General features: G+C 45.6%; 3 protein-coding genes across 5 annotated transcripts; all 3 read right to left on the bottom strand.

The window, feature by feature from the left end:
* LOC8063554 (sulfhydryl oxidase 1) lies at nt 98–5,046 on the bottom strand. 3 transcript variants are annotated; one of them, XM_002441438.2, is made up of 12 exons: nt 4,645–5,046; nt 3,147–3,171; nt 2,979–3,071; nt 2,438–2,619; nt 2,125–2,197; nt 1,956–2,024; nt 1,788–1,861; nt 1,566–1,707; nt 1,351–1,391; nt 1,078–1,224; nt 550–1,002; nt 98–412 (listed from the first exon to the last, which is right to left on the bottom strand). In XM_002441438.2, the coding sequence occupies exons 1-12, from the start codon at nt 4,869–4,871 to the stop codon at nt 391–393; spliced, it is 1,548 nt and encodes a 515-aa protein (XP_002441483.1). In that variant the 5' UTR covers nt 4,872–5,046; the 3' UTR covers nt 98–390. The 3 variants fall into 3 exon arrangements, with proteins under 3 accessions (XP_002441483.1, XP_021303512.1, XP_021303511.1); XM_021447837.1 differs by having other exon boundaries at nt 109–412; nt 503–1,002; XM_021447836.1 differs by having other exon boundaries at nt 110–1,002.
* Nucleotides 6,198–7,950, bottom strand: LOC8074561 (cinnamate beta-D-glucosyltransferase). Its single transcript, XM_002441439.2, has one exon. The coding sequence runs from the start codon at nt 7,906–7,908 to the stop codon at nt 6,490–6,492; it is 1,419 nt and encodes a 472-aa protein (XP_002441484.1). The 5' UTR covers nt 7,909–7,950; the 3' UTR covers nt 6,198–6,489.
* Nucleotides 14,383–15,414, bottom strand: LOC8074562. The gene has a single exon (XM_002441440.2). It carries the CDS (start codon nt 15,176–15,178, stop codon nt 14,603–14,605), a length of 576 nt encoding a protein of 191 aa, XP_002441485.1. The 5' UTR covers nt 15,179–15,414; the 3' UTR covers nt 14,383–14,602.

Genomic DNA, 16,308 nt, shown 5'->3' on the forward strand with positions numbered 1-16,308 from the left:
TACCCAAGAAGCGATATTTCCATTCTTTTTGGAGCAGAGTACTGCAACAATTAGGATGACACGTACAATGCTACTGAGGTTTCAGCACAGGATAAAGTAAGGCACGACAAAAAATTTAATTTTCGTTTTCACCCATTAAATTGCTATAAGATTACATTAATAGCCACTTAGCCAGGTAAAGTATGACCTGCAACAATGTTGACGCCATTGCACAAAACAATCACGTCACTTGGCACTACTAAATCTACTTCTGTATGTTTTTCATGTAATCACGGATCAACTTTTTGGGTACTTGCCATTGCCAAGATAACCAGTCCAGAAAATATACACTCACGAAGGCTCCCTCCGAAGCAGACATGCAGTTTAGAGTTTGCAAGTGATGCACTATTTTCAGTTCCAGTTCTTTCTTTGCCTGTGAAATGAACAAAGGAGACAAAAAGATCCTAATCACTTCACTATGATATGAATCTACAGCTCAGATTAGTATTGAAATCCTACAAACCTAAAATGTTTAGTCAAATTTTCTTTAAAGAACGTAAATGGTAGTACTTTCTGTTCTTCTGCTGGGTCCTCCAGAAGCATGCTAGTGCCCCAAATGTACAGCTAGCAAGGGCGATACCCAGGGCAGCTCCAATTGGTACTGTTGCGGCACTGGATGCGGAAGAATCGTCAGAAATTGAGCCTACTTGCTTGGTTACTTGAAGAAGAGATTCCATGGAGGTCTCCCTGTAGGATGATACAAGCATCTTCCCATAGTAGTTAACCAAGAAATTGAATACTTCATCTTCATTCCACTCAACCTGCATGGCTCCATCAGCAGTCTTACTAGAAGAAAGGTAGCACAATGGACAGAGCTGCTTTGGAGGCCAGACGATCTTAGGAAATGAAGGATCAGCATTGTCTAAATCCTTTTCTTCTTTCATCAATCTCTCATTAACTTTGTTATGCGCGGTCCATAGCCAGAGAGCAAGGTCACGGGCAGATTTGAAGGGGACTGATACACTACAGGTGAACGGTAACAATTAGACATGTATTTGATTTTTGTGGCAATATATAGCTACAGTAGTTTCTCCAAACCTTGAACACATTTCATAGAAGTGCGTGCGGCATTCCTCACAGATGAAGAAATTGTGGATGAAATCACAAATTGATGTAAATGTTGTTTGGCTCTCTCCATCTCCGATTCGGACAGTTAGTGAATGCAGCAAAACCCATAGACCACAGCTGATACAGAAGAAAATGTTAATTTCATGTGACATTGAGCTTCTGAATGATGCCTTAGAAAGAATCTGAAGAATATTAAATAACTTTGGCAAATTTCCAATAAAATATGCAGAGCGCAGACATCACCTAAATCCTCTCGTTTCCTTTTTACTTCCTCGGCAGAAAATCTGTGACACAGGTACAAAAGATAAACAAATGTGAACTCCAAAGTTTTTTTTTGAACTAACAATGTAAACTCAAAGTAACAACTGGAAAGGAGATGCTTAAATTCCATACATTCAATGGAAAAAGTAGTAGCCAAAAGCAATTGAAAGGGTTCGAAACTGAGAATTCAGGCGTACCCAGTATCCACGTGGCACCCCATTTCCACATATTTTCTCTCCTGCACTTTTCAACAATGTAGAACTGTCTTGCAAACTTGAGAGGTTTGTATGCCAGTGATCATCAAAGTCAATAAGTAGCTCAGCAGATCCTCTTCGACACCTAAGCAATCAACAAATATTGCATAATACAGCATGACTATGCATTGGCACTAGTATAATCTCAAAAGGTCACCTCCATACCTCTTTGATGGATGATGAGCCACCAAAATTTGTAAAAACCTAATAAGTGAGTCACGAGTGTCTGGTTTGATCATCTACAGTTAGCAGGTACAATTAGCAATAATCATAAAAACAGGCGCAGACAACACATTAGTTGTAAGTTTTGATCATTTGAGTATTGACTCAAACCTTATGCTCCAAAATTATCTGCAATGCATGAGCTGTAGCTTCCTCAACATCATAAATTGCTCGAACAATCTATCAGCATAAAATTATCAGTAAATTGTGCTTCATAAGAATTGAATCTTTTTGTAGATCTCATGTAAATTTACTCAAGAAATCCAGTATGCAACTGCACCTGTTCAGGATCTGAAGCATTTTTGGGGAGCATACTTTCATTCTCGTACTTTTTGTCGTCTAAATTAAATGAGCTGCAACAAATAAAGATGGTTCAATGGCTGTATCAGTAAAAATAAAGCATGCATATAATGGTTAGATGCTTAGATTAAACTAAATCCTAAAGGAACTCAAACCGTAACAGAATTAGGGTCAAACCAACCCACCAACATACTTCCAGATAAACACGGGTAAGAGAAAGGCAAGAACAGATGTACAAACAATTTCTGATTGATATGAAATTGTGAACTAAAGCATAATAGAAGGCAACTTACCTTCCCATCTTCTTATTTATCCATTTAAGTAACCGATCTGCTGTTCTTGCATCATCAATTAATTCTAATTCACTATTCTCTTGCTTTGGTTTCCACTGAGCCAAATTAAATTTTGTTGGTGGACCCCATACTAGGTAAGGATAATGGTCAACAGAGAATTTATTGCAAAGCTCCACGTTCACCTGTGCTGTCGAACATTCAAAAGAAATAAGGCATTACTGCATGCCAATGCAGACCACAACATGCTGTACAACATGTTTTCGTTATTTACCAGCTTAATGGTATTCTGAGAGAACACCAAAACTAAACTAAATCAAATTAGGCGCTAGTTATGCTCCACAAGAGAGAAAGAGAACTTATTTATATAGTTTTAGCTTTAATAAAAGGTAAACAAAAGACTAAATCGTTCTAAAAGGAATATCATTATCCAGTTAAAGGTTAGACTCGATCACAGAAAAACCCTTTCAAAGTTCTTAGTTGTTTAGATCGAGGAAATTAAAAAGAAAAGAAAAGATATCACCCTTCACTGGAGCTACTGTACCTTTGATGCACAATCCACCCGTGCCATCACAATAGTCCCTGGGTGTGCAGCATCTGGGCCATTGAAAATTTTTGCAACCTTCTCATAGTGAGGCTGTATATACAGAGGAATCAAGATTAGCATGAATTGTAGTTCAGATCATAGTAGAGTCTACTGCTGGTTACATACCTTGTAGTTTCTGCAAGCAGGACACCTGAGCAAACATGGCAGGCATTCAAGTTAGTAGCAGTTCAACAATACATTGAAATGATGTAGGCAGGAAATAGATGGACAAAAGAAAATGTCAAGAGTTTATTGCAATAAAAGTTGACAACAAGCTGTGGTCATCGGTCAATCTAGAAACTACTGCATGATGTTATCCCACTCTTCGGTAATAAGAAACAAGTTCAGAAATGGCAACCTGCAGTCTAGCATTTTATTCAACTGCAAAAATCTTCAGTAAGTGAGAACCCTTGGGGTACAGAGAATTTGATACTGTAGCAATAGAGTACAGATTTATAATCAACGCAACTTCACAGTCATATCTTTGATTGATGTCTTCTAAATAAAACATAACAAATTGATCGGTCAGTGGGGAAATACCACCACACATTATTTAACTATAAGAAGAAACTCTCAGTCAAACCGACCAAGAAAAGCCCTGAACCCCAGCTTCACCCTATAGGGCCGCATCGTAACCTGGGCTGACCATGACCTTCTGGGCTGGCGGCCAGTGCAACTACCCTATGATAGGAGGGCCCAAACCAACAAGTGCCACAGGTTCTCTAGCACTATTTTTTGGGTTGGCAGCAAGGGGACAAATTGGATACATTATTATCCATGTAAACTTCAAAATTCCAAAGCAGCTTGGCAGGTAAATCTAGTGTGTGCATTTTGGAATGAGACAAAACAGTTTGAGATCATTCCAAGGTTGCATATACATTTAGTTACTTCCTATGTAGCAGTTTGACAGTAATATAACTTTAGTACAACTTCAGAAAGAAACGATAACGATGAGGTAAGACTCAATGAGCACATCACATCTGGTACAGGTTTACAGCTAGCATACAAAACACACATAGTTGAGGAAATTGTTTTTGACCAAACGTACAATTCAACATGTTGCTCAAGTGCTATTTTTAGCTTGACATCCATAGTGCTGACATAGTTACTACAAATATGTAATAGTTGAGGAGGCTGCAGCATGGTGCAACTAATAAGCCATAAAGTTCCTCGTACCCCATAAGAGATGGTCGTAGAGATCTATTTTGTACGTTTTCAATCCTTTTGACTTCATATTTGCACTTATACATCTCAGTGCACCAGTGAAGCACGGCAGCAGCACGCTAATAGGATTTAACCGTGCATCCATCCCACCCGATAGGCCTCGGCTTATACACTAACAAAACAATCCTAGCATACTCAAAAACCACAAAAAAAAAATTCGCTGAACATTTATTACTCAGGTGTCGCCCATATCACAGGCGAGACGAAATAATCATTTGGATTTCGAGTCACAGATTCAACGATCCCAATTCCCGCATATGGGACGATCTCAATTTCAACCCATTTCGCGACTCGGAGACTAACGCGCCGATCGATTTGGAAGGAACCCAGCCGCCGCATCGAATCAACGACAACCAAAAGGACAAAAACGAATCAATGAAGTCAGCGATGAGGGGCCAACCAGTGCGCGAAGAACTCGACGACCGCGAACGACTCCGGCGACGCCTGGAGGAAGGCGGTGAAGTTGGAGGCGTCGAGGTCGACGGCCGTGTCCCCGTCGGCCGCCTTGTCGCCCCCGACGCCGAGCGAGCGGAGCGCGTCCGCCCCGCGCGGCGCCGCGCCGAGGCAGGCGGCGAGGACGGCGAGGGCTAAGAGGACCCGCCGCGCCGCCGCCGTCGCGGCGGCCATGGGATCACGGGTTCACGGCGGGGGTCGGATCTCTCGGCTACGCCGGAGGGATTTGGTGATCCGTTTCGGACACCTGCTTCCTCCTACTCCTAGTGTGGGGCTGGGTTTTAGAGCGATTGTTTCGCCGATCTGGGGAAAAAGGCTTTTGCGTAATTACGTCTTCTTTTTTGAGGGGCAATTATGAAATTCCCTGGGGTGCAAGTGGGCTATGCTTTGTCGTAAAATGTAGACTAGTGGCGTGCTGGAGATAGGCGTACCGTGGGTTAGATGACGTTCATTGGCTGACACATGGGTTCCCAAGAATGTCAAGAGGGATGCTCTGGCCCACAGGCAAGCGTGCAAAGATGGCTGCACCGGCACCGTTGACTCGTTGAGGCGTGGACCAGAGGATTCTTGTGCTGGGTTCGGTGCGACGCTATCTATGCTTTTTTGGGGGTCAATCCGTGCGAGGCAGGCAAGCAGAGGCACGCCACGCAGGACGCAGCACAATTGCACAAATCCTTAGCAAGGTTCGCATTAGAATAAGGTCTTAAAGAACAAGTAAACCTGCTAAGCATGCTACTATGCGATTCTAGGTGTCAGTTGTCACTCAACAAGAGAACTTGTACACAACAAGTAAAAGGGATATTTAGTTGAAGTGTTAAAGTTTAACATACGATAATATTTTTATTTTATTTGATAATTATTATTGAGTTTGGAAATATAAAAACATATGAATAGATTTGTCTTTAAAAATACTTTAATAAAAATATACATATACCACTTTTTGATAAAAATTTTTATAAAAACAAAGAGTCAAAGTTAGACGACGACGTGCACGGCGTGCCGGGGCAGACATACAGGCCTACGTGAACGGGCTCAACGTGTCGGCGAAGATGTCTGTCATGGGAGGCGAGAGGGATTTCACCACGTCTAGGCTCTTCGCCACTGGCTTTTTTTTCGAGGCCATTTCCTAGTTCGTGTGCATGTTAGTCGTGCCGATGATGTGGTTGCCGTTGCCTCCGGTAACAATGAGACGAAGAATATTGAAAAGTTTTTATTATTATTATTATTAAACAAAGTCTGAGACAGACCTCACACGCTCTTTCGTGCCCCGTAAGTCGTAACAGATTAAAAAAATGTGCACACCTAAGCATCCACATAACAACTGTGGGCTCAAATCAGTAAGTTAAGCTTGTTACCCCATGAACCGATGAACGTAGCCGTGTGAAACCACGGAATGTGTGTAGCTCCTGTGTTCGTGTAACACGTGCATTATATTTTAATAATCTCTATAAGACCATTCTTATTCTTAATTTGGAAAGATTTTTATCGAACAATCTGTGAGGCGTGTTTCATTAAGCAGAAGTACAACGTCAAGGTTACATCGGTCCTCGATAATCCAAGGATTACTGAATATAAGGACAGGACCCTGACTTGGGCCGACAGAATTACATTGTCGACTTCATTTACATGAAAAACATCTGCGACCACACGACCACACACATACACGATACACCTAGACTAGCACGCAGATGACACTAGTTCATTTTGACCATGTCAAGGCAACGTACAATCTGAAGCTGCGGATGACACAAACATTATTGACCAGTAAATAGAACCTATAGTTACAGACATCTCAACGAACATCGATCGAATTCAAATGTTTGATCGAGTTGATCACGCTACCTTCTGATCTTGTTTCATGAAACCGCCGTATCTCTTCAACAAAAGCCAGGAGGTTCCGGTCCGAGGACCCACCATCGGCAACAGCGTCCGCCGCTTCGTCTTTCCACGCCAGGGCTCTCATCCGGAACGCCGCTGCCCGTGGCCCGCCCATCACCTCGTCGACGCACGCGCGGAGTGCGCCCGGCGTCGCCGGCGCGGGCAGCCGGACGCCGACCCTGTACTCCTCCACCAGTAGCTTGGCGTTGGTGAACTGGTCGGACCACCACGGGTAAGCAACCATCGGCACGCCGGCGGCGAGCGCCTCGGCGACGGAGTTCCACCCGCAGTGCGTCACGAAGCACCCGACGGCGCCGTGGCCGAGCACGCGCCCCTGCGGGCACCACGCCACGACCCTGCCCCTGTCGCCACACGCCGCGAGCGCGTCCTCCGGGAGGAGGAGCCGCCGGCTGTCGTCGCGCACCACCCACAGGAAAGGCCTGCCGGTGCTGGCCAGGCCCTCCGCCACCGCCAGCATCTCGCCGCGGCCGATGTTCACGAGGCTGCCGAACGCCACGTACACCACGGACCCGGGCGGCTGCGCGTCCAGCCACGCCATGCAGCCGTCGTCGTCGTCGCCGCCGTCGCCCTCATGGTCCGCCAGGAGCGGACCAACGGGCGTCACCGGCGCGTGGGAGCGAAGCGCCTCGAGGACCGGGCGCTCGAGCCCCTCGAAGGTGTTGACCAGCACCCAGGTCACCGTCTTCCTGATCTCCCCGAGCTGCGCTCTGAGCATCTGGCCCCACAGATTCTTCGCGTACTCAGGGCGGACCATGAGCGGCAGCTCGTCCGCGGCCACCGTCGGCAGGCCCGGCACCGCGACCGGCGTGCCGGGGTCGGCCTCGGAGGGGAAACAGGCCTCGGGGAAGTTGTAGAAGTGGTAGTACAGCGACAGCACGGCGCAGGACTGGATCCACAGCATGGCGCACGGAATGCCGGCGGCCGCGGCCACGTCGAGCGCCCACGGGACGAAGGGGTTGTTCACGACGCACGCCACGGGCCGCCCGGCGTCGGCCTGGCGCCGGAGGAGGCCGGACAGCGCCGACGGGCCCACGTCCGCGACGTGGCGTAGCATGTCGCTGGGGTCGTCCGGGCCCGGGGAGCGCGACGACACGTCGTCGTCGCGGAGGTAGTCGAAGCGGAGGCGGCCGCGGCCGGCGCCGACGGCGACGCACGCGCCGTCGTCGCGCAGGGCGCGGAGGCCGGCGTGGCGGAACGTCGTGAAGGTGACGAGGAGGCCCTTGGCGGCGAGGCTGACGCCCAGGCGGAGCAGCGGGTTCACGTGGCCCTGGAGTGGGAACGAAACCAGGAGGACGTGCGGCTGCGACGACATGCCTGTGGACTAGTGTTTGTACAAATTACAAAGGTTGTGATTTTTTTCTAGTAATAATGAAGGGAGAGAGCAGGTTGGGTGCCTCCGTGCCTGCCTGCTTCTAAATACTACACAGGCGAGTCGTGTGGGTCTGGTCCTGTACTCGGTACTCCTGTGAAAATGTCGGCGCGGCGAGACAAGACAGCACACTGCCCCAGCGTTATACAGTCGATGCGTGTTTAAAATGGGGCATGAAAGCAGCCCGGGTTCTTCGTGTATTGCACATTTTGGATGTCAAAACAACTCCTCAAACAAAGATTGACAGATGTGTACTTACAACCAACTCTGAATTTCGGCAACAGGAAAACAACATTTCTATTCAACAAAAGCGAATAGCCATTTTTTTTTCCAGCCTAATGGGATGTATACATGGGTTGGACACGATGGAACAGCTATTTTTGTTTGTCAACTATTGCTCGGTTCTCAGTTTCGTTATTGATCTAGTGTTAAAGTAGCTATTTCGCGTTTACCTTCTTGATAAGTTTTGTCTTTGAATTACTAAAGTGGGCACTTCAATCTTCAAACTTTACTTTACGACTTAGTTTCATCCATGAACTATCAAAGTCATCATTTTATTTCTTAAACTTTCTTTTAGGCTTGTCCCTGTTCCTCATCCTCATGGCACAATATGTTTTCATAAGCACCACTGTCGATGAACACATCTTCAATGATCCCTAAAAGAATATGTCATCGAGTCCTTAAATAGATCTAGTTAGGTTAGTAAGTGCTACCACAAAGAATCTTACTAGCTTAGTCATGCTACATTACTTAGACTTATGAGAAATTAAAATTGCATGCGTAGCAATAGATGACCATGTGCATCTAGGAAATAAATGGCGAAATATCTATCATCCTAGTGATTAGTCAATAAAAGAAATTCAAACTCAACATATAAAAAAAATACCATGTCATATTATTAAATAAATACCAAATTAAGCACCAGTATACATCATAAAAAATAACTTCCTCAACAAGTATGTGTGTTGTGTCATGCTATTCAATCATGTGCATAGCATAATTGTTGATGTTATTATGTTATTCAGCCTATCTACTATGTTAGAAATTACATGGTAGTTTTATATGTTCGTCATGATTTATTCTAAGTTTATTCATAAAATTGTCTGATTATCAAGCGGATGACACAAATAGATGTCTTGATTTGCGTACTCCGGAAGAAAGGGGATCAGCGTGCTTTTGGTACGGTAATGTTGATGATGTCACACAAATTTGGTGGTGTTAAATCAGGAGATTAACTTGAAACACGTTGCTAACTGTGGATGACCAAACGTCTGACCAAGACAGATGCACTCATGCAAACAAATAGCGGATGGCCTTGTAGACTGTGATCGACGTAGTATAGTAATGATGGACTGAAATAAAAGAAACTCCAAGACACCTAGGCCTTGTTTACTTCCACCCAAAACACAAAATTTTTTAAGATTCTCTGTCACATCGAATCTTTAGACGCATGTATGAACTATTAAATATAGACAAAAATAAAAACTAATTACATAGTTTGGTCGGAATTTACGAGACGAATCTTTTGAGACTAGTTTATTATGGTTGGACAATAATTACCACAAACAAACGAAAGTGCTATATCGCGAAATTTTTCACTTCAGAAACTAAACACGGCCCTAACATGAATCACAATCACCCCTTCTACGAAAACCAGTCTAAACAAATATAAACGGTGTAAGCAGACCAAGGCTAGATGGCAATGACAATTGACAAAATGGAAGAAGCGTTGCTGTTGACATTTTTATACTGCGCAGAAGGGAAGATCGATTTCATCATGTATGACATCATGAGCTAAACAATCAGACACACCAATATTTTCGAGGGCACAAGTAGAGTAGTAGTAGGTGACCAATTTCGTACTCGGCCGGCTGCTATTTTACATGTTCCTTTCTTGGGCTTTGTTTAGTTTCCAGAAAATTTTGCAAAATTTTTCAGATTCTCCGTCACATCGAATCCTTAAACGTATGCATTGAGTATTAAATATAGACAAAAATAAAAACTAATTGCACAGTTTGGTCGGAATTGACGAGATGAATCTTTTAAGTCTTTAGTCTATGATTGGACAATATTTGTTAAATACAAATGAAAGTGCTATAATATCGATTTTTCAAAAAAAATTTGAAACTAAACAAAGCCAGTTGTGGGGACGGGGAAATCACCGTGTGGTTTTTCCCCTTTTTTCTTTCTGAGACCCGACGCATGAACAGCTCCATATCACGGTCAAAGCACCATTTAGCATTTACTTTATTTTAAAATCCACGTGCAGCACGTACAATGCAGCTAGTACTTATAGCTTGTTTAGTTCCCATTTTTTTTCGTTGGGTTACTGTAGCAGTTTTATTTTTATTCGACAAATATTGTCTAATCATAGAGTAACTAGGCTTAAAAGATTAATCTCGCAATTTACTAGCAAACTATGCAATTAGTTTTTGTTTTCGTTTATATTTAATGCATGTGCCGTAAGATTTGATGTGACGAGAAATCTTGATTTTTTTTTAATTTTTGGGGTGAACTAAACAAGGCCTAGAAGTACTCCCACCATCCACAAATAAATGCACATATAATTTCTCGAGAAGTTAACATTTTTAAATTTGATCAAATATATACAAAAGTAAACTAATATTTATCATATGTAATATGTATTATTAAATTTAGCATGAAATATATTTTTATAATATATTTATTTGCAGGTATAAATATTAATATTATTTGATATATTTTTAGTCAAATTTAAAAAATTTAACTATTTGGTAAATGAGACGTGTATTTATTTGTGGACGGAGGGAGTAGTAGTGCTACTTCTACACGGTTCTAAATTTTTGACTCCTACGGGTATAGATGGCCATCCGGCCGCGCCGTGCCATCGTGCTGGTCAGGCTGTGCCATCACCGTGCCTTGTGCTGGGGTTATGGCCCAAGGCACGGCGAGCCACCGGGTCAAGGTTGTGCCAGGTCAGTAGCAGGCATATATATATTTTTTAGAATTAGCAGGCTATATTTCTTACCAGGTAAATTAAGATGGATGGATGAGCTAACAGATCTATATTTTTTAGATTTAACAGGCTATATTTTTTATTAGACCATTAAGTACGGGGCCGTCAGACCGTGCCTGAGCCATGCCACGGGCTACGGTGACAGCGTAGGCACGGCCTAATGCCTCGGGCCGTACCGGCGTGGACACGGTAGCTGTTGGCCTGGGTCAGGCTAAAATGTTGGGCCGTGGGCCGGGCCACGGGCTGCATGGCCTATGGGTATGCAAGGCAATTGCCATGTGGATAAGGGCCAGAGCATATGGATAAGGGTGCAGGGGAGTAGCAAAACACCAAAGAACCTTTTGCAGTTGCAGCACACTGCTCGTGCAGACGTGCCGTCAGTTGTTCAACTGTGCGAGATGCGATGCCTGATCGCCTGTCCGCCTCTGCTGCTTTCCAGGGAGCCACGATGACGACAAACATGGGTGCATGCTCAGGGTTGGACGTGACAATTGGCCATTGCAGGGCCAATGGCTGGATGCTCTAGTGCATTCGGGTAGCCTCAAAATAGAAGTATTCTCGTTTACCGTCAGAAGTTATTTTTTAAATTTTAACTAATTATATATAAAAATATTAATAATTATAATACATAATTAGTATTATTAAATAGATTATTAATTATCATAATAAATTTATTTAGGAATATAAATATGTTACATATTTTCTACTAATTTAGTTAAAATTAAAAAAGTTTGACTAATACATATCCAATAACATCGTCTATTGTGAGACAGAGAGAGCTAGTGATCAGGCCGGTCACCCGACATAGTGGACTGCCTCCTGATGGAATGTGTTTGCCAACAAATATTGTCTCGTGTGCATCTGTTGTGCCCATTACGCAGTCTCTAGTATGTTTTCTTGATTTCATGTTTCATCTAGTAGAGGTAGAAGATCAACTTTTGAATAAAGAATATGCTGTTTAACTAATGAACAATAATCTTTTCTTTGTTTCTTTTTTTTAGAAAAATGGACTCGATAAAGTCGGAATGACCTTTTCATTATGTTAGAAAAAAAAAAGATGGTCATCTTATCTAATGATTTGCTTTTCTGAAGCGACCAGGCGAATCTGCTAATGCTCGGCTAGTTGCTTGACGAGTGACGAGTGAGTAGTGACGAGACTCAAAAGGAGCGATGGGTAGTTTGCTAATGCTCGGCTAGTACGCAGGAATGTCCTATCACTCACTGTTTGTGTTAGCCCAACATCTTTGGGCCAAGTTATTCGCTGCAGAAACAGTACTATGGGCCGTCACTCTAAAAGTAGACTGCCGGCCGGCCGGCCCAGGCAAAACACAGACGGGTCGCTCCCACGTCCCACACCCACGCTCCATGGGCCACGGACGACGCAAATCGGCTGCGCGCGCCGGTGTCACGGAAGTCGTCTCCCGTCGGGCTCGGGGTCCCTGTTCCGCTCCCGGACCGTGGCCTCGGCATGTGTTGCGGGTGCCACGTTCGCCGCGCCGCAGCCGAGTGGCCCGGGTCGCTGGCGATCGAATCGTGGAACGCACGGGCGGCGGGGCGGGGCGTGCGTCGGCCGCGGCGCGAGGAACAAGAAAAAAACACACGGCACCGCCGCGGGTTGACCTCCGCGCATGCGGCCCCTCGCTCTCACGGCGGCGTAACCCGTGTCGCGCGCGACTCGGCCGGCTCGTAGTCGTCGCCAGTCAGCCGTACACAGGCACGCGAACACGAACAGGTGCCCCCCAAGTTCCGTTCCGAAACAGGTGTTCTATAAGCGGCCGACTTCACACCGTCATGCGTCATGTGTACGGCTGCTGCTCGTGCAATCTACCGACGACGCCGTGGACGACCGGGAAAAGGGCAGAGGCGTGCGTGCTGTTGGATGCAACTATGCAAGCTGCCTGGATGGCTTTTGCATCAGCGGCGAATTCAGGGGAAGGAAACGAATTTTTTTAACGGGGATGTCGCGGCTAATTTCTTGCTGGGAAGAATGCTTTTCTTCGCCTTCTGAGCAACGCATTCCTCATTTCCTCCGCTGCCAAATTTTGTGGGTTTGCTTTCTCCATCAATCAGCAGAGCCCGTCGTTAGGCAGGCAGGCCGAGGCGAGCCCACCTTGCTTCCACCGGTCATTCTGCTCCCCTCTCTCTTTCTTTACCCTGGTCCGTCCGAGGGAACATCATGGTGTCTTTCTGCACAAACAATGTTCATGTCACAACATGCCTGGTATCATGGTGTTCGTAGCAATGGGACCTGACAGTGACCCATTCCTCTGTTACTCCGTTTCTGATGTGTTGGTTCTGAAAACCCAGGATCACCTGCTTGGCTGCTTCTGATTAAACTTACCGAGTTATGTACATGGGTTATGTGCATGCATTTTCAGTAGATTACATCCATACGGTGCTTAATCTGACACTTTCACCAATATTACCATTTTTATATAGAAATTTTATTTTAAATCTAGATAGTTACTGTATGCATATTACGCACGCATGTGTTGTGATAGGTTTGTAACCATGCACTTATATTTTGAACTCAATTTATACAAGGTTTTATTATGGATGGTAAAAATAAAAGTTTAACATTGGACGAATCTAAACGGCTTCTTTTTGCTACTAGTAGAATTTTAATGAGGATATATGCGGCAGTTGCATATAGTTATGGTATTTCTAGTCCTCACGGACATCATGCCGGTTCTGAATGTCGTTTTCTGAGAATGCTTGCAAGCGATGTTGAAATCATTGTTACAAGTTTTGTTTTTGTGTCCTGCGGCCTGCGCAATGTATAGTATACTCCTCTCTAAAAAAAAATGTCCCTTTTTTGCGATTAAAAAAATGTCCCTTTTTCTTTTGGTCACTAGCGCTGTGCAACTATAGATATTTATATATATAATGTAGTCAATGAAACATGCAGAGTTATTATGTTGTGAAAGTTTTTTTTACCAAGGTGAATGTACCTGCAAAATCAACATATGTTCATGCTTAAGTTCAATACTAAAAAGCGATATTGATTTGTATTTTTCTAAATTGGTTGCATATAGTATAAGTCATTTGAGGACACACATCATTTTTGGGAGCAAAAATTATGCGTATTCTTTGAGAAAAGTTTAGTATTAGCGCACCTTATTACTTGCTTCTATTATTACAGAAAGAATTGGATAAACATTATATCACTTGAAAGTATGTAGTTTCTGCGGCGCGCCCAATGTTCTAATACTAAGCAATAAAAGCATCAAATTTAGGCTGTAAGGAATAGGTGCAGCAATTTGTGGCGCCAATTTGTACGGTGAAAATGTGGAACCAATAATCTTCTCTTCTGCTGAAAATATTTGCTCATTCAAACATAATATGGGGAAATTGAACGCAACCGGCCATTGCACTCTAAACAGGAGAATTTGAAACGAGACAACCTCACAAGAGACCAAAGCTAAGCAACTGACTAGTAATACTAGTATATATACTTCATATATGTTTTTTTTTACCAAAATGGCTGTACATTTTACTTACTTTCCATCACATAAATTTTGGAGCTTCAGTTGAACTGAATAATCCTCCAAAAATGCAACGGAAAAGAGAAGCACATGCTTGATGAATCACAAAGTATCAAAAAAAAAAAAAAGCTTTGCCACGCCATGCATGTCTTGGTAGCTATCTCGACGACATGTACTCCTCCTCTATGGTCTCCAGCGTGGGTCTCCTGGACCGGGCATTGCTGGCCCGGTGCTTCAACTCGCCGATCTCCGCGGCCACCTCGTCGTCCACCATCTCCTCCAACCGCAGCCTGCAGCAGGGCGCGTCCTCCGCCACCGTCTCGGCAGCAGCCGCCAGTGCCGCCGGCGGCGCGACGACGGCGTTGGCCACCTTGGCGGAGGACCGGCGGGCCTCCCTGGTGGCCTCGGCGGCGGCGGCCGCGAGGCGCGCCACGTCGTCCACCGCCAGCGGCGTGCCCTTGCGCTTCATCTGGAAGGTCGCGTACACGGCGCCGAGCTGGAGCTCCTCGTCCGCGGGCACCGCGGCGAGGCGCGCCCCGAGGCTGGGCTTGCCGCGCGCGTCGACGAGGAAGAGGAAGTGGCCCGGCGCGTCCATCATCAGCTCCGCCGCCGTCGCCGGGAGCGGCACCTGCCTGACGCCGCCGTCCGGGAGTATCACCCTCGCGCACTTGCCGCCGCCGCCGCCGCCGGACCCCGGCGCCTTGGCCAGCGTGCACGACATGTAGTTGCCCATGGCGGCCGGCCGCCGGTCGAGACCAGGAAGGATCGAACTGTACGTGGTGGTTGACGCACGACGGCTAGCTGGTGGACAGACTTGTGAGAACTGAGATGAGATCGCTGCGGAGGTCGTGTATGAGTATGAACCTGCCTGGCCGGGGAGGCCGCGGGTTATATAGCGCGGGGGCGGCGCGGGGGCGGAAGAAGCGGCGCTTGGAAACGCGTGTGGTGTGGGCGAAGGGCGAAGGCGAGTAGGATAGGAGACGGTGATGGATATGGATGATGGCAGACGCCAAGTGGAGAGGGAAAGGATGCGTGTGGTTTGGTGGCTCAGGCCTTGTTTAGTTCTAAAAAAAGTTTGCAAAATTTTTCAGATTCCTCGTCACATCGAATCTTTAGACGTATGTATGAGGTATTAAATATAAATAAAAATAAAAACTAATTACACAGTTTAATCGAAATTAACGAGACGAATCTTTTGAGCCTATGTAGTCTATGATTGCACAATATTTATCAAATACAAACAAAATTTGTACTATTCACATTTTACAAAATATAACAAGGCCTCAGTCGCCTGGCGGGTGGCGGTGTCAGCGCGGGCGCAAGGCAAGCCTCCGTTAAGTGATGATGGAGGTGGAGGAGGTGGGTCGGGTCGGTGGCCCGCGTGGGACTGGGACGTGGTGGGTGGGGTCTCGGTGGTTGCCCGGCTGGCTGGCTGGGTTCTCGCTCGGGACGAGACGCGCCGCTGCTGATGCGGGGGGCTGACTGGGAGTGAGCCGCAGCGCAGCCGCGTGACGGAAAGTGCGCCCGCTCGCATCCCATTCGCGTACAAGGCGTCCCGAGTCTCCCCACCTCGGCAAGGTTGGCGTGGGCTGCACTCGTTGCACAGTTGCGCCCAGTGGGCCAGTGGCGAGTGCTAGTGTAGCCAACACTTTGCCGTGCACCGAGCGGCCCTGCTCGGCTCATCGTTTTTTTCTAAAAAAGAACATTATTACTCTCTCGGTTCTAAATATATAAGACGTAACTACTTTTTAATCATGTCCCGTAATACAAGGCATGTCCTCTCACAAACATTAATACAGTAGTACTAATGCTGAAAGAGAGAATTAAATGCGCTTTTGACCTTTGAAACAGAGGTGATTACGC

The sequence above is a fragment of the Sorghum bicolor genome, chromosome 9 (assembly GCF_000003195.3).
Source record: "Sorghum bicolor cultivar BTx623 chromosome 9, Sorghum_bicolor_NCBIv3, whole genome shotgun sequence".
NCBI classification, from domain to species: Eukaryota; Viridiplantae; Streptophyta; class Magnoliopsida; order Poales; family Poaceae; genus Sorghum; species Sorghum bicolor.